Source organism: Struthio camelus, chromosome 3 (assembly GCF_040807025.1).
Source record: "Struthio camelus isolate bStrCam1 chromosome 3, bStrCam1.hap1, whole genome shotgun sequence".
NCBI lineage: Eukaryota > Metazoa > Chordata > Aves > Struthioniformes > Struthionidae > Struthio > Struthio camelus.
This window is the reverse complement of record NC_090944.1, coordinates 109,864,238-109,883,335: the sequence shown is the minus strand read 5'-3', so window position 1 is coordinate 109,883,335 and position 19,098 is coordinate 109,864,238. Positions and strand designations below refer to the sequence as shown.

At 36.0% G+C, this 19,098-nt stretch overlaps 1 protein-coding gene across 2 annotated transcripts in view; it reads left to right on the top strand.

The window, feature by feature from the left end:
* The window catches only part of CAMKMT (calmodulin-lysine N-methyltransferase), a 228,963-nt gene that overhangs the window by 165,516 nt on the left and 44,349 nt on the right, over positions 1–19,098 (top strand). For both annotated transcript variants that reach the window (XM_068939656.1, XM_068939657.1), the window contains exon 4: positions 17,970–18,030. In XM_068939656.1, the coding sequence (XP_068795757.1) occupies positions 17,970–18,030 (61 nt within the window). The remainder of the gene's footprint in view (positions 1–17,969; positions 18,031–19,098) is intronic.

The window sequence follows — 19,098 nt, the reverse complement described above, 5'->3', positions numbered from 1 at the left end:
CAGAGTATCTAAGTATTTTGGAAAAAGTACGGTAGAACCTGGCCTTGGTAGAACACTAGTGTATTCTCCGTTGGAGCTCTCAGAGGTATTTAGCCTATTTATGCCGAGACAAGAAAAGTACTATTTCTGGATCTCAATTTTCTGTTCTCTACTTTATCCTTGGCTACATGGAAGTCAGCAGAGTTACACAAAGGTTAAATCAAGGTGTGATTAGAACCATAACTTTCAAACTGCAAAATTATACGTATAAAATTAATATTAGATCGTGAAAAAATATGTCAAATAAAATATTGAACCCTATTGCATATAGGGTTTAAGTGAATATTACACATACACATATATATATACATACACAACTATATGTACATACACACATATATAAGAACAGTTAGATACCAAAGAAAGCTTTCAGCGTAGGTTTAGTTTGCTTTGCAGTTTATGCGGATTAACAAGATAGCGAACATGAGTTTTAGTCATGATGACTTGTATATGGTTTCATGATATGACCATCTGTCTAATGCAACAGACATTACCTACAATTCTCTTAAAATGATCCAGTGCCTATCATAAAAAGTGAGGTTATTTGCTTTTTAAAGGAACAGCATGATAGCACTTGGCGGTATGCTCCAGTTTACTAGCTAATAGGTCAGACAGGCTAAGATAGCTCTTCTGTCCAAACAGAAGGGTTGAATGCATTGCTTCTCTCTTATTTCTGAAGTGTGTAATCTAGTTCCAAAGACCATCTGCTTGGGTGCACTAATATTTCGCCTCTTTATCATGCCTAATAAAACTAAGGTGTACAACAATACCTAGGGGATAATTAGAATGGTGCCTTGTGTATTTTTTCCTATTTTCCTGTTCGGTCACTTCAACAATAGGTATATAGATATGTTTGTTTGCCTTTCATATATTTTTGCATTTAATCTTTCTTTACTGAAAGAAGGAAAAGTTTTGTTGCCGTAATAAACAATACTGCAGCAATGTTAATGTATTCTCTGGCATATATATTCCCAAAGTTATGATCAATAGTAGCTTTTTACTGGAACAGTTTGTTTCAACAGTTCACAGAAATTTTAAAAATGGAATTGAAATGTGATATTGCTGCTTCTGATGAGATTAAATAATTGTATTGATGTTCCTTTTGCATACAAGATCTCAACATTGCCTAGAAAAAATCAGAGGCTATCATACTGTATTGCCCTTCTATAGGACAGCATGGTTTAAGATTACATTAGCATGTGTGTCAATTCAACAGAAAGAATGGTTTATGTGACATAACAGTATATATGTCAAAACAAAACAAAACCAAAAGCTGAACCTTTGCAGATGTTATTAAACAGCAAGTATACATTTTCACGAAACAAGCCTGCATGGATTCCCAGCGTATAAATTCCAGAACATTGTAAAGATATTCTTTAGTCAGTTGTAACTAAAGTCAGCAGGAAAATCTGCATATAAACATGCTAGGTGCATTCGTGTGCTGTGAGTATGAGATGCAGTGAGCATACCTGGCACGGCAGCACTCGGGGTGGGGTAACACCTTCGAGCCACCCTTGTGGAAAGAGAAGCTGGAGAAGACAGAATGTGAGCAGTCATTGCACTGGTCATGTCAGGCAGGTCATGGGGATTTTTGTACTGGCAGAGCTGTCAAAACAGTGATTGACCCTAAGGAGGTTTAACGAGACAAATTCGCCTGGATTCTTTGGACTTACCTTGTAGATAGAGTTGTTGAAAGAGAAGCTAATAGTAATAATCCTGCAAACCTTTGCTTCTGTGATGGAAACAAATACATGCATACTTTGTGTGTGTGTGGGGGGGGTTATATGTATAAAAAAACCTCAGCTTCCCAAATGTACTTCTACTAGGTAATAAATGGAAAGCATTCAAGATAAGCATTTGAAAAACCATTATCCCAGTGCCACATTTTCATTGTTAACCTTTTTACTCAAATCAGTAGAGCCTTGACTCTATCAAATCTGCCACCTTTGTTCTGTTTACTGTGTTATTCTGTGTTTGGAAAGTGGGTAAGCAGCATGCAAGTACATCCAGAATTTCTGATGGAGGATATCAGAGAAGTGTCAGTGTAAGTCTCCACCACTCAGTGTCATCAGTCTTTTTATCTTACTAAAGGATCCCATTTGAATAAAATATTCAAACTTTTCTCAGTTTCTTAGTTGTATTGTCACAAAACAGAAAAAAGGGAATGCGATTAATGGAAAATGATTTTTTTGTGATTATTTTTGAGAAGGTGAAGTGGGCATGGCTAAATGGGAAATGACAGAACCCTCTAGGTAATGAAGAAGATCAGTTTTGCTTGTGTTTTGCCACTGTCACAAGCATGGAAAATTTAAGAGTATACTTACAAATATGTGTTTGGTCCAGATATTTTTACAGTGACTCTAATGTATAATCTGACAGAAAGCAGAGTATCTTCTGCCTTGCTGTGGGTGTAAAGAATTCAAGGTCCAAGTCTCAAACTAAGAAAGCAAAAAAGTAGAGAAGACATATGTCATATCTATTGTAATCATTCTTGCTCTTTAAATCATACTCCTTCAGGGGGAAAAAAAAAAGGAAAAGAAAGATGATCCTATTCTAATTTTATTTTATAACTCTTTTAGGGAAAATATGCCACCCTACACAGTTCAGATTTAACTTTACTGTGGATCAGTCTTCCTTACCAAAAGGATTATGATTTTCTGAACCAACCTTTCCACTTGAGGCCAATCATTTTGGGAGGAGATAATTTTCCTGTTTGTATTAATTGACATGCACCCTAAATTTCAATCTGTACATTAACTTTACCCTACTTATGTGTCCGTATTGATAAAATGAAGGTTACCAAACCAGGTACCATTCATGACTAATATCTTTTCCTGTGTTTATAACAATCAAAAATCTGAACCTTCTTCCTAATCTTTAACTTCAATTATTTCTTAAAATGAGTGCAAAGCATATTTATGGTGTTTGTTGGTGCTTGTTTACGTTCTTAAAAAGGAGCGTTTTATGTGAGATAGATATAAAGATGTAAATCTGTGGATTTATATGTCCTTCTTTCTTTCCATAAGAAAAGTATGCTTTGATATTGTAAACGCTATAATTTAGTCTTCATAGGTTTCTTCTGCTCATTTTTGTTACTTTTATTTATTTTTTCTCCAGTCAAACATGCTTTATATACAGTAATAGATTGTTGAAAGTCTTCTTTCAACATAGAAAAATAGACTAATTAACGCAAAGCCAAATTTCATACTTAGAGATAGAGCTTCCAAGTTTACTTGGGCACAAAACCAATATTCAGATTGCTTGAATCAGCAGGTTAATGCTTGAAATTTGGATCACCCTTTCGTCACTTATAATGAGCATTTATTTGAATGAAATTAGAAGAAATGCTTGTATTTTCAGCTTCAGGTTACTACCTGACTTTAACTCATAGCAAACAGGAAATGCCTAAAATTCGTGTATTAGAACTTAATCCTCACAGCTGCAGAAGGTTGAGCAGTCTTGCAAGTAGGAGAGGACTTCATGCTCCAGACTCTTTTGTCCTGTACAATTAAGTACTTTGGGAAAATCTAGCACTGCTGCTATTATCAGTAACATTCACAGTTGGTTTGTAGTAAAATGCAAGTCACTCTAGTCTGTGAATAAATGTCTTTCTGACTGCACAGGATGATAATTGCTCTGCCTGCACTTTCTTTGGCACCTACTTATCTCAGCTGAAATGATTGATGAAAATATTTTTGTGCTGATGTTGAACACTTCTAAATTATATAATGATTTTTGTGTTATTTCACATTTACTCTGAAGAAAGTTCATTCTAAATTGAGTTTCCTTACTGTCAGTATCCTTATTAATCAGAATAGGAAAAGTGTGGTATGTTTCCCCCCTTTCACACAAGATCGATTTTTAAAGCAAGACTTCCTCTTTCTTTTTTGGAATGATACAGACAGTTATGTACGCTGGATATCAAGTAACTGACTTCAAACAGAAGACAAATTCACTAAAGTGAAAATGATTGTGATAGTTCTCTAATTTCCCCCACAGTGTATGTAAAACTGACTTTTAAAGTGTTTAGTGGATAATGGATCATGTAAGGTCAGTACTAGCCATAGCTGTTATGGCTATTATTTTCTCCTTTCATGGGAGGGTGCTCAGCAAAATGAGATTGTCACGCTCTTTTTTTTTTGAGAGGACAGCGACAGACAGTTAAAAGCCTCTTCATGTAAGGATGTTATTTCATAAAGACACCAGCACTGGATTATCCCCTTCACTTTAAACTTCTGCCAGCTTGTACAAAGAGATAAAACAAAATAGCCCCAATCCCAGGGGTGGAGGAGTGCTGGCCAGATCTGCCCATGTCCACAGCTTTCATTTTGATTAGTCACATGTGAGGAAAATTCACTTAGGCTGAGAGGTAAATTTAATACCAGTTATGCCCATGCTGTTCATATCACAACCATTTTCACATGATGCCACTTAATTCCCTAAGAAGCAGAAAGGTAAATCGGTGGCTGGCCAGCTAAGGTGTCATAATGCATTAGGACCAGGGCTCGCTGCAGGGGATAATGGTTCTGATTGCTGTTGACTCATGTCTCCACCAACTGCCTCATGTAAAATAAGTGACATTTAAAAGGCATCAAGATGTGAGAAGAGGTAAAAAAAAAAAAAAAAAAGCGGAAGAAGAAAAAGCAGAGTACTAAACTTGCCACTTGAACATAAAGTCCCTTTTTCACCCTAAGTGGTATAAAAATGATAACTTGACATGCCATGGGTGACCTGCGCTATGCTTTGAACTTCCTGTCTTGTGTTTTTAGAGAAAATCTGTAAAATTGCTTCTGGGAACTGCTCCAACATGTTATCATTTATTTCCCATTTAATTTTTTTTTTTACTTTTTTTTTGCCCTTGGATATCAGTCTATTCATCTTTTAGAAAGCTTAAGGCTGAATCAAGTTAGGCAATGGTATACAACAAGAGGCAGCCCAGTCTCTGAAGGCCCATTTAAGTCTATTTTTATAAAGAGAATCAAATTCCAGTTTACAGTAAGCATATGCTTCAGTTGACATCTGTTTCTAAGACTTGGATGCTTTGTTTGCATAACAGGCACCAATAAATGGCCTTGTTTTAAGTCTGCTCACTCAGTTGTATTTGGGTTGTTCAGCTGGGGATTTGAGTTGCAGCTGATCCCCTACCGCTCATAGCAGATACGAAAGAGAAGAAAAAAATCTGAGAAACCCAGTCTTATTTATTAATGCAGATTTTAACATTTTTAATGAGCCACTTTCCTTTTGTTACATGGCTACCAAATTCTTGTTTGCCCAAGCAGAGAAGTGTATTTCAAAGAAAGAAATTAAAGATAATGAAAAGTTTGTTTGTTGGGTTTTTTATGTGTTGTTTAATAGATCTTGTATCTTACTCAACTGACAAAGCCCAGTATTATGAGGAACATGTAACCTCGGGAACTAAATGAATATGTGTAACAAATGCTTGGTAACAGTTATTTTGGTAACTTATAATTACATAATTTAGTAAATTTTAAAATACTGTGTTTTTTTAAAATCTCCATGCCCTGCAGATGACGCAGTCTAAAATATAGTGTAAACAAATTTTAATTCCATATCCTTTCTTGGGAAAAAAATTCTGAAATTTTCACCAAAAACACAAATACATATATGTTACTTGCCTTGCTTTCAAAATTTAGGCTCCTTTATATAAAAAGTTGCATTTTATTGCAGCTGTATGATATTTCTCTGATACCTATAGTATAATTCAAATACATTTCTACTAAACCTAGGAAATGCCTACAAAGAGGACAAAAATGTTTGTAGTATCACATCTATAAAATTATTTTGCTTAATAACTAGTGTGGCATTTTTAAAGCAATAATATCAGCACTGATTCTTTTCAGTATTTTGAACTTTTTCTCCCCTCTAAATTATTGTAAAGTGCTCTCTAATAGTTTACAGAATATGTAACTTATTTCAAGTGGATTTACTTATCAACTTTTTCTAGTGGTACCAACAGCAGTATTATGAAATATATCTACTCCATTTACTCTTATCCATTGCACCTACTTTCTTTTTCCCTTTAATTTTTATATATGGTAAAAATTTCATTGAAGAGAGATTTTAGATGACAGGACTGTAATTTTAAACCCAATAGAAGAGGTGTAAGCAATTTGAGCTTAGCTGAAGCATAATCTTAGGTTGTCAAGAAGAAACCCATTCTCCCTATGCTAATCAATCAGTATATCAACCGACCAATCATCTCCTCAGCTTAGCATATATCCTAAGGTTTGATATATCTATTAACTGCCCATCATGCAGCTGGTCTCTGGTTGATGAGATTCCCCCTATCTTGGCATTTGGAGGCAGACAACTGAGCTATCACAGCCTCGGATAAATACTAAAGTGGAGATTTCAATCCTGCTCCTGAGAGCCAAGACAATCCAGGAATATAGAACGTATTTTCAGAAAAGAACTCACAGACAATTATGTTTTCAACAATTTGTTATATGTGAAAATTGTGTATATTTCATGATCCCCTCTTCTTCCTCCACCCCCTCACGTACCAGAAGTTACAGGAAATTACTCTTTAATTGTGACTCAAACTCTTAGCAGGAAAGAAACCAACAAGGTGCTAAAATTTCTTGTTAACTGCTAATGACAATAGTGGTAACATACAAACAACTACTTTTTAAAAAGTGTTTTCCCTCATTATTACACTGTTATTACTTTACTGATGGAGAGCTATATGAAGCTAGTGTCACAACACATTTAATCCTTAAGGAAAAAGCTTAAATTTGTGAAGATTATACACCTACCTCTGCAGTTTGAAAGTCAAGGCTCAAATATTGTTTAGGAGAATATAATCTTGGTATTGACTGATCTATCTGCAAATATGGGAGCTTAGCATGCAGGGCTGACATTGTGTTTCAAGGCGTATCTGAACAAGAAGTGTTGTAGTAACTGATGACTTTGCAGCGAGTAAAAATCAGTGTCAGCCTCAAAGAATAAAGCGGCCCAAGTCAGATATTGTGAAACCTTACTTCTCCCTAGGGAGAATCCTGGGGTCACCCAATGTAATCACCATGGAATTGAATATACAAGGGGAAAATCTCATCCTCAGATTTCAGTGTCAAAAGATACAGGCCAGTTTCTGTGCTGGTGTAAAACTGAGCAATTCCTGAAGTCAGTGTACTTGTGCCCACTTTAATTAAGAATTTGGTCTACTTTCTTTTAATTCTTACCAATGATAAATCGAAACGTATTGTTATGAGGTTACCTCATAGGCTCTTTCATATCTTTATTTATTTCAATTGGACGTAATTATTTGCTTTAACTCTTTGTTCCCTTATTTTTATGACACCATCACTGGATGCTCTGAAATAGATTCTTTAAACACTTAAAAATAATGCACTCTCTAAGCGATGTAGCCTAGGTAAAGCACATTAATCTTGACCAAAGAACACTTCTACCTCAGAGAATAAGCAGTGTTTGTAGAGTCCTGCAACTTTTTTCAGCAGAATGCTAGGCTTGAAGCACCTGTGTTGCTCTTTTGCATTATTTATGCCTTGTGAAATAACAATGTGGTCAGTTAAGCCGAATTTTATCACAACAACAGGAGAAATGTGAAAGTAATCAGGGGGAAACATTTGTAAATATTTCAGGCCTTTCTGGAGATGAAATTCTACTGTTAGTATTTTTATATTTTCCTTCACGATAACCCACTGAATTATTGATTTCTGTGGGAAGCATACCCTTAGATTCAAATCCTGAAAATGATCCAAAGCAGTATTATTAGTGTAACACTAATATAGTGAAGGCTGCTTAGTTCTTTAGAAAGACCTTATCACTTGCATATTTCAAATTCAGGGCTGGTTCAGTAGCTGGGATAAATTGATATAGCTTCATTGTCAATAAAACTGCACCTAATAATGCCAGCTGAAGATCTGGCCCATTGTATTTAGTGCTCATGAAAAGTGCCAGATTGACAGCCATGGCTATTGAAACCTGTTCATGCAAAAAACAGTCATGGGCAACGACAGTGTAAGTTCCCTTGTGTTGCCTCAGAAGTCGAACCTGACCTGAAAGGAATTGTAAGGCTCTTCATGCTAATCTAATCCTTGGCCTTTCACAAAAAAGCTATTAAATACTTTCCCTTATTATAAATGATACTATTTTCTTTAACTCTTCCAGCCTAAATCCACACGGAACATAGATCCATGTGAATCTGCAAGATGAGGTGTCTGTAGTGCAACGATCTCACCCAAAGAACTCTTGAACAACCAAATCCCGTGAGACAGGTGAAAGCAAGGCTTAGGAATGTAAGGAGCTTTGGGGCACCTACTGCAGGATGGTAGCAGCAGTGTAAGCTTTAAAGGACTGCACACTTAGCATCAGTTGAAGATATCCCCAGAAGAAGACTCAAAGCTCATTGAATCTGGTGACCTAACTGTTTAATTTAAGAAAATGGTAGGACATCTTGTCTCATTTTGCCAGTATATAAAGTTCCAAGAGATATGCTGTTTTGTTATTGAGAGCCAGTACAAAGCCTTCGAAATGAACTGTGTACCCACTTGTACAGAATTAATATCTCCTGGCAGCACAGAAGTAGGTACAAGTGCAGATGCTTTGCCAAAGCTTTGGTAAACTATGTAGAATGGAACAATTTGATAAAGGAAAAAGTACTGAATCAGAAGTTGCTAGGACCAAAATGATATCATCCTTATTTAGAGAATTTGATGTAAAAATAAACAAAATAAAAAACAAATATGAGAAATCCAAACTGCAGGCACCACTTCCAAATACAATCAAAATCCCCCAAATAAATTCCAGTTTAATTTATTGTGAGCGCTCTATAATGGTATGTAGATCAGTTACCCAACTTCCGTGTTCTGTATCAAATACTTGAGAAAGACGCACAATATTAGTAACCAGCGTTAATCTACAGGTTGTTACCCTCTCCAGCTATGGCATATCTTTAAAAAAAAAAAAAAAAAGAGATATTTCCTCACTTCATCGATAGCCAGAAGGAGAATTAGAATACTGGAATTGACTAGACGGGGATACAAGGCCTACAGCTGAGATAAGCATGATTATAAGTTACTGTGGATACTGATTATAAAAGCATTTAAGTGAAAATTCTAATTATTTGCATGGAAAGAACTCTTAAAAATCTTCGTTTTTATACAGATTTTTGGTTTTGAAGCAAATAAATATGCATGTACTCAAAATTTGTTACTACATATTTAAATGTTATAGTTCAAATATCACTGAATATTTCATTCTACACTTCCCAAGATGAGTGCTCATTTAAATCAGATATTATGAAAACTCATTGACTAATCCTAAATTCAGGTGTACTACCACTCAGGCTAGGCAGATTGCTAGTTGATCATGCTAAGATGCTCCCTTATCCATTATTGGATCTGAAAAAGAGGAGGATTAAGAATTATCTGACTTCTCAGTTAATGTGCAAATCATCTAAAAGCTCAGCTTAGAAAGGTCTTAGAAAGCCGAACAGCACTAAAATAATAATAATGTCTTAGAATTTTTAATAGTTTAAATGTGCCGTATCACATTTTTAGAATTAAAATAGAGTTTTATGGTTTATATCTCAGATGGTCTTTTATCTCTCCCTTCCTGTTTTTGTAATTATATATGAAAGTCCTATAATTCTATTTTTAATTAAAATTTCGTGTTGTAATTAAAAGTTGTCACTTGGGACAAACTCACATTGCTGAAAATCCATATAAAAATGTATTACTTTTAGGCTATAGTAGAGACAATTTGATAAGTATCTTTGGAAATGGGCATTAATATTAATATATCTACTTTTAACAAAACATGAGGGAAGGAAAAGTGTGTGTCAGGAAATGCAGTTGTATAATGTAGCTATGATCTTTCTGGTATTTTTCTGTGGTGCTTGTTTGTAGTATTCTTCTCTGCTTTTGGTTATGGTGAAAAATCCTTCATTGAAAAGGTTGAAATACTATTTTTCTATATTTTCAAGGGAGAGGAGAGTCTGTGAACCACAAGGCATCCCTTAATGTTCCATCTTTGCATTTTTAGGCTAGTACTGCTGTTTGCTATTGCAATATTTGTTTTATCATTTCTATCATTCCAGTATGTGTACCTGCCTTTCAAAAATCTGTGAAAAGTATTTAAAAAAAAAAGAGAAAATGCTAGTATTTCAAAACCCTATTATAATACATTTTCAAATATGTCAGACACATCTTTGTTAAAATTAAACCAAGGATTGGTTTTGAGCGAATAGCCCTATATCCTTACAGATGCTGTGGATGGATGCATCTAAGCTGCTTATTATATTGATGGGTTTTGCTGCTCTGCAGCAAATGAAAACAGGCAGCTGCTTCCTCCATCAAAGCAAAAAGCAGCCTGAGTTTTTATTAAACGAGTGTTCATTTCTTCTATTGCCAAAATTCTTACACAAAACAAAAGAGCAGTTTTAGCACATTATTGCTTAACTAGACATGAACAACTGACAGCAAGTGATAAGCCTGTCTGCTTTTCACAACTGGTAATCATTTTTGGAATAGATGTTTTAATATAGTTGAATATAAAATTTTGTAATTTACATCTACAATGGTACGTAAATTTATAGATCCAGTTTGTTGCAGGAGAATGAAGGTTATAATCACAAAAGGGCTGTTCCAGTGTTGTTTAATTTTTAATGACTATTTGAAAACTGGTTAAAAAAAACAACAACACTAAATCAAATTCATTCATTTTGAAAAAAGCTGTTAAAGACAATCGTACAAGGAGGTTTGTACAGTTTGCTGCTTTTTCTTATGGAGAAGATAGGCGCATGTTTATAGCTTTGACTTGTTACTGTATTTCCACACCAGTTCCACTGAGCCTCTTAAGTTTGCGCTCTAAAAGAAATTTGCAGATTGCAGACCATCATGTTTCCCTCCTAGTCATGAATAATAATGAGAATGAAAGTGAGAGATATAGTGCTGAGGCCATTTTGCCCAGGCAGAAGATCTCAGCCAGTGCTTATACCTATTTTTCAGTGATCTGAATATCATAAATTCTGTTTTAGATTGAAAGAGAGACAAGACTTTCTATAAAGTATGTTTGCATAAGGAAAAATGATGAGATGTATTTCTCTTTGTATCTCCTATTTCCTCAAGTGTTCTTCTACCTTTTCAAACTCACTTCTAGCATCTCTGCTGTGGAAAAGTAAGCTAGTCATTCTCCCTCACACAAATTAGTCCTCCTCACTGGACTTAAAAGGTGGTCTGCAGTGTGCAAAAGTCAGGTGTAGGTACTACTATAAAGTCTATTAAATATAGCAGGTTTTTTACACTGTATACATTTATGACTAAGGTTGCTCATTTACAAATACAGTCGGGGCAGATTTCAGAATTTCGGAGTCTCAGATTAGACAAGTGGACTTTCGAAAAAGGTTAGTGCTGACATCGGCACTAGAAGTGGCCATCTGTCCAGAAGGGCACAGTACTGTTCTCCCTTTGAAAGTCTCCCAACTTAAATTTTGCCCTCTTTGATCTGCTTTTACTGAGATCCCTCTTGTATCTGCTCTTACTGTACATGGGTGTAGGCTTAGACCTGAGGATGCAAGTTCAGAAATGTTTTTTTTTGGTGTATTGCAAACACAATGAAATGACAAGGATTTGTTTGTTTTGGGGTTTTCTTACCTAACAAACAACCTCATTTCTTCATTTTACTAAAATAACCAAATTCTTATCTTTAGCGTATTACGGAAGTGATTTTCTATGGAAGGTTTTCACTCTTCTGTACATGCACTTTATGGCAGCTAAAAACCTGAATAGCTGTGTCAGCAGGACCTTGTTATGTATGTTTGTGTTTTCCAGATTCAGTATACTTTAGCTGGCATCTTAGGCAACCTGGGTTAATGGTTATCCTTTCATCTGTGCGACATTTTGCCTACCACATGAGCAAGTGAATGAAAGTGAAGTCTTTACTTCCTGTGTCTACTAAGAGCGATGATAAAATTAAATTGAAAAATGGCTCAAAGTATGGAGATTTTTAAAAAATTCACAGCCAGAAGTATTTTTGAGAGCTCCATGCAAACTAGCTAACTGGAGCAGTATAATTATTTACAAGTAGGCTTTGCACAGGGAATTCCCCATCTTAGGACAATCAAGTATTATGTGTCAGGAGCAAGGTGTATTGAGCGGAAATATGCTGTACATCCACTTTGTACTTAGTCTTAATTATACTATTCATGATTTCATTCTTCTTTCACTCAGAAATGGATTTTAGTGCTCTGTAAATAGAAGTGCTCAAAATATTGGTTAGAGCCTGATTTTGAAATTTTCTCCAAATTGCTGTACTGTTGAACCTTGATATTGACCTGCTCTCACGCTTCTCTAAGACCTCCAGTAGGTCTTGCTGTGCGTGGTGGTGGCGATGCACACAAAAACTAACCAGAAAGAAATCACCAAACTTACCTTCCCTTGTGACGTTAATATAAGGCATAGTCAGTAAAAAATAAAATTTCCTACTGTAAGATTTGGATTGTAACTGTGCTGCACCAAGAGTAGAAGGACCTTGATTTGAATTTCTAGAACAGCGTGTTCCTGTTGTGACATCCCAGTTTTGGGGATGCCTCCATCCGCTTTAATGTCTTTCAGCACAGGAGATGAGGAATGGCTGTCTGTCCAAACAGATGCTTACTCGAACATCTCTGCACAGCCCAGTGCGGTGCCTAAAGTTTTTCTCCTCTCCACCAGCAATGTGTCTTGGTCATGAAGGATAGCAAATACTTCTCTTAGAGTCAGAAAACAGTTCTGCATGACTCAATTCAATTGTTGGTACTTCTTTTGAGAGATTACTGATCTCCTTGCCCACAGTGCTTTTAATATAATACATCCACTTGTTGGTTAAAGCAAATAAGTTGATTTCATGTAGTCCACAAGCAGGGCATAATGGAAAAAAGACCTTTTTGAATATATTCAACTGGTGACTTTTCAAATTTAAATTGTCTTTGCATTTAAGGGTTGAGATAGGATTTGTACAAAAGTTACTGGAAACTTCAAGTGAGTAAGTCTCACTGTTTAATAGTGTAAATAAAAGGTAAAATTTGGTAGTCATATTTTGAGATCAGACATCTGCACTTGTGGCAGTGCCAGGGAAAAGGGACATACAAAACTCATCAATTGGCTTGACTTTGAAAGGAATGAGTTAATCTAGCATACGTAAAGCATCTGTAGGACAGCTTTATGCCTTCTACTCAGAGCTTCAAGGGACAATTCACCTGTCATCTCCAGTTGTGCCTTTGTTTCCTGTGTATATCACTGGCAGACAGTAGTGGAGACTTCCACTAATCTTGTGCTGTCCCAAATAAAGTAATCAGTATCTACTGTGACTTCTTTGTGCCTCTGGAGAGTGCAGAGACATAATGACTCCAATAATCAAATGCCTCATTTAAAAATCCAATGCCTCAAAATTCTCAGCAAACCCTGATAATTTTCTAACAACATGCTTTTCTTTAGGAACTTTGCATCAGATCTCATTATATGTTATCCAAAGATACGACATCATTCTTTAAAATATGTGGTAAAAAGCCATATAGGAGAAAGAGTAGGTCTTTTTCTTTTTTTAATTTTTTTTTAATACTGAATAATCCATTTTCAGTACAAAATTTTCTGTAATCTCATACAGGATTCAACAATTTTAAGGCAGTAGTAGACTCTGATAGAGCAGAAGTAACATAGTGATGTTAGTGAAACAATTCCAACATGTTTGGAATAGTGCTGCTCCACGTGATGGTTAAAAGAAAGCACCCTCAGATGGCTGTCTGCACATGACTTAGTCCGCAGGAGTTGGAAGTTGCTTTAAAGAGCTGCTGTGCCGTGGCTGAAGCAGAAGAGCCTGACATTTTCCTTTAGAGAGCACTATGGGAATAAGAAGAACAACCTAATTTGTGTGTTCTTAGCATTATTGTAATTTTTTAAGGGCTTTCCGCTATAGGAACAGTTTATTCTTTGTTTTTTTGGTTAAATCATACTTCAGGGAGTTAGGATGACCCAGCTTTCATTCTTGGTCTTTCCATAATTTTGTTCTGTGAGTTTAAGTCACTTAATCTAATTCCAATTCCTAATGTGCAGAATTTGGATAATAGCACTTCACAGTGTCTTTGAATTCTTGTTATGTTGACTCTGTTATTGCAGTGAGATGTTGCAATATGGTGGTGAGTGCTTTACAAATGCTATACAAATTTTATGTGTCTGTATATGTAGCATTTCTCCATCCAGCACCATACTATTTATTGATAATGTCTTTCTGCCACCACCACTATAAGAAGCATTGTGAAGCTGTCTAGAGGTAGCTGCCATAGCTTTTATGGCACATTTTCAAATGGGATAGTGATACACTTCTTGGAACTGTGGCTGTCCTGCTCCGTCCTAATGGTGAAATGATATGTGCAGAGAGCTGAATTCTGGAAGGCATTGGTCTGTGCGCGCCGTGTCTCTCCCGCTTCTTTATACATGCCAAATCACAGTCCTTCCTGAGGCTCGCTTTAAACTCCAACACAGCTTACATTTTTTATTTGTTTTAATAAACACTCCAGTGTTTTCTGGCAATTCTTCTCTGTTTTCATACATTAGTTATCAAGGTGGTAACATTTTTAAAACCTCCAGTAAAAGCCTCAAATTGTTTATTTTTGCCAAATAAAACTCCAGTTTTGCTGTTTCCTTTTACAGCCATACTTTTAGGCCCTTTGTCTAGGACTAGAAGATACTTACAGTATACTTATAGCTTTTTAAATGCAAGTGCCCTTTGGGGGCCTTTTGATATTCTTTTGTCTATACATGTGTGAATAATTGACCATTGTGTGGAAGTAATTGCACATGCAAATAGGTACCCATCCAATGTTATGTATTTGTAATCAAATTCATAATTCAAAATGAGAATAATTTTATTTTAAATATCAAAGGATTGTTTTAAGTGTTCTCACAGGAAACTTAACCTGTTTATGTATGTGTTTACAGGAAATGAATTATGCTTTTCACAACTTAATGCTAGTTGTTAACTCAGAGGAATTGCTGCGTTTCTATATTACAGCTGAGTATTTTCTAACAAAAGCAGAACTATCTTATACTTGCAACTTGAAAATGTAGGTCATTGTGTTGGCAAATGTAGGTCAGAAGGAAGGGGAAGAAGGCAGAATGCAGACTCCTCCACGTGTATCTTTAAGCTTATCCCTGTTTTGAAAGCAAAGAGGCTTACCTACCTGTTCAAGCAAGAGAGGCTTTTCCTTTTACTAAAATTAACACAGGTATTCTTGCTGCAGGCTTCTTGGCTTAGCTGGAGGCGCTGTGTGTTTCCGCACTTCAGACCTGTGTTCACGAAGGACTTTCTGACTCCTGCTTTTTTTAGCTGCCAGCCTCTTATATCATTGCTGAGGTGATACTTTCTTTCCTATGGATGAAGAGGGGGGAGGAGAGGCATGTCCATCACTAGCATCTGCTTAAAGAAGGGCATTGTCCTTCCAAAGGTGCTTTACCTTTCTCTCAGCAAAGAGCTATCTCGTGTACCTGAAGTTTCAGCTGGTATCAACATTGTAATGGTAGCAGGGGAAAGAACAGTGACCCCTCATAAAAGATTTAGTGGCACTATTCGAAGTGGCCTTTCAGTAATAACCGTAGAAAAGTGAACGACATTTGACTGAGGGTACTGAAAACTCAGATGTTGAAGGATTTTGCTACAATTGACAACTATTTTAAAAACTTACTCAGGCTAAAAGTTTGCTGTGAAAGGCTTTAGTTATTTGGGGTGGGGGGGATGGTAATGTGAGCTATGAAGTATTATAAGTGATATTAAATTGGCCATGCCTACACTAAATATTAAAAAACACTTTTATTACTTGAGTATACACCAGTCACTGCAAACTGAAACATTCTTTATATCATACACTAAATATTTAAACAGTTATTATATTTATTGCAAAATCTGTCATTTTAGCATATTTCAATGCTCAAAAGCATTGAAATGCTCAAAGGAGAGATGGAAAATCCTGTACAATTCTTGGTGTATGTTTCACTGAAGAATGGGTAATCGTGTGTGAATATTTTATTTTAACCCTTAGGAAGTCTGAGTAAAATAGGAGATTTGCAAAAGCCTTATCAACTTAAGCTGTAATGGATTGGACAAATAATAATATTACATTAATGTTTTTGTTGTGTATAGGAATCAGAACTCTATTTTTTAACCTTTGAGATCTGAGTCATAGAAAAGCTATATGCCAAGTTTTGGCCAAATCCTGTCCAGGCTTTTGCTTGATCTGCATGCAGATAACATATTCATAAATTTTCATCATTTATCACAATGACTATGGGTAATTCAGAGTAGGAATTGGAAGAGCAGAAAGAATTAGGTATTTGAGCATTACAATCAGGTTGTAAGTGATTGAAAAGAAAGACAATTTTTCTCCCAAACTTCTATTAAATGTGTTGTAATGTTTTTAATGCCTTTATGGAGAAGAAACAATTGTTTCTTCTTCTCATCAATGGTCTAAAGGATGCACATGCATAATAAGCTTCATGGAATTCAGTTTGCCTGTCTCTAAATATCTGAAGGATACTCCCATATGTCTTAAGTTTACTCAAACCATTAAAGTATCTACAGTTTATAATATTAAGCCAGGTTTCTATCCTAGTAATTCATAATGCTATGTATTGAGAGGGGAAGCTAACCCTTGTTTTGACCTGTAGATAAACACGTAAACATATTTTTTTCATTGCTGAGCAACAATGGAAGGAGAACACATAAAAATGTGGTTTGACAACAAATGCCTTTGATTCATCCTCCCATAACTTTGGGAGCTTAACCTGAGTTCCTGAATACCAAGCTGTTTTCCCCAGGCTTTCTTTAAGCAATGGAGAAAGAAAGATGCCCGCAGGAGACCATACCAACCACTTAAGTTCTGAACTGCCATCTCCGTTGATCGTGTAGCTTCAGTTAGGTCCTTAAACTTAAATAGGAAACTGCTATGAGGTAACAGTAAGTTTCATGAGAGAATGTTATTGAAAGAATAGATTTGAATTGATGCCTCTAGGTATTTGCTAAGGTTGGCTATGATCAGTATAAGATTTATGACTGAAGCTTATAAAGTCATGAATAGTATGGATTAGGCAGATAAAGACTGATCGCTCCCTGTCTATTCCCCTACAAGAACCAGAGGGCATCAGATGATCTTTATACAGCACACAAACTGTGGAGCTTGCTGCCACAGGGCATTATAGCTATTGAAAGTTTACATAAGTCTGAAGTACAATTAGAAAAATCCTTTGGTAACTATTAAACACAAACTTATCACTTGTGGCTGAAGAAGTTTCTGAGGAGGACTGAGGAGACACAACTAGAAATCATACTATTTTATAACCTTAGTCATATACTCTTGCTTAGCCTGCGCTGTTGATCAGTGTTCCTTAGGGTCAGACTGATGCCTATCCTAGCAAAACCTAAGAGCCTTGCATGAGAAAAGGGGCTACATTTTCTGGTAAGAAATGAACTGACCATAAAGCTAATGACAAAAGGAAGGGGCTCTTGTCCACTGTGAGAGGCAGGATACTGGGCAAGATGGACCTTGACAGTTTGATGTTCATGTAAGGGCCCGTACGTCAAAAGTTTCAATTAAATTGTAATACAGTTTTTAAAATCATGACACTGCTGTGGGTATGTGTAGATATATATGCATGTATATGTGTGTGTATGCATTTATATACAATATATATGTATGTATGATCTTTAGTCAGGGAGAAATCTATGAAATATCCAGTTCAAATGCTAAGGATAAGAAATCTGTCACTAAAAAATTTGATTCTTTTCTTTACACTGTGGTACTATGGCAAATTTAAAAAATGAAACATTTGGTAGAGGTCTGAAAATGGTAATATATATTCAAACATTATTTCAGAGAAAAAAAAAACTGTTCTAAGAAGGCGAATATCTTTGTTTTACAGGTCTCTGGCCATCTGAAGAAGTGCTGGCTTACTACTGCCTAAAGCACAATGAAATGTTCAGGTACAGAGCTAAACATAAAAAGATATTTTCCAATGTATTAGTTTTATTGTATCTGCATGGTAAAGATTGCTATGATTTAAGTCTTCAGATTAAATTTAAAATGTTCAAGGTGAAAGCATGTTGCTCTTAACAAAGAATTCTGAGCTGCCTTTGGGTACTAATATTGCACAGCAAGCTTTCTGCTATATGTCAAAGACTTTTGATTTCCACTCAAGGCGTTTTATTTCACTTTGATTTTTGGGAAACAAAAGCGAAGCTCCAATCGATCAGTACTGATTGTGAAGGTCAGGAAAAATAAAAGACGTTCTTTAAACTGACATCTGTTGCAAAAGCAAGCAAAATGTTACCTGATAAAGTACATAATAATCATTGTATATATTGATGGAGGAATTTGCACCTGTATTTCAGCTTTGGAAAGCATTTTTGAGACATCCTACTCTTTTATATAATTTTGATTTTTTCACATGTTCTAAACTTGTAGAACCCAGGTTTGAAGCATCCAATAGAAATGCTTAAAAATAAAATCCAGCCTGTGTCCTTTCTCCCCCCTTGAGTATACAGAGCCCTGCACTTGGCAATCCTTGAAGTTTCATTGTCCGGGAAGATGAAAGAGGTTTTAAGAAGAACTATAACAACAGCATCTTTGCAGGCGTAGATTATGTTCTGAGCAAGGATACAAGGGTAACACCTAGTAAACCAGCTTGGAGTACACCAAATCCCTCATTCGATCTGCAAATGGTGCTGGAAAAATACAGAAGAACAGGCTGCTCCAGTCTGGCCCGTTTACCAAAGTATAAGGTCCCTAGTTTATAAAGCCTCATTTTAACTCCAGCAGCCACCTGAATGAAGCCCACCGCATAAGAGGAGGCAGCTAACACACCTAATCAGGTGGTTACTGCTCCTTCCCCTGAGTTTAGATGGGTACTGTGTTGTTTCACTTTGTTGCTATAGTAGTATCTCTGTAGCACTCCGTCATCCAGCCACATGTAGTGCCTCGTACTGTCCACTTGTGCCTGTATGCGTATATATGTATATATGCATGCATGCATATGATGTATATATGAATTT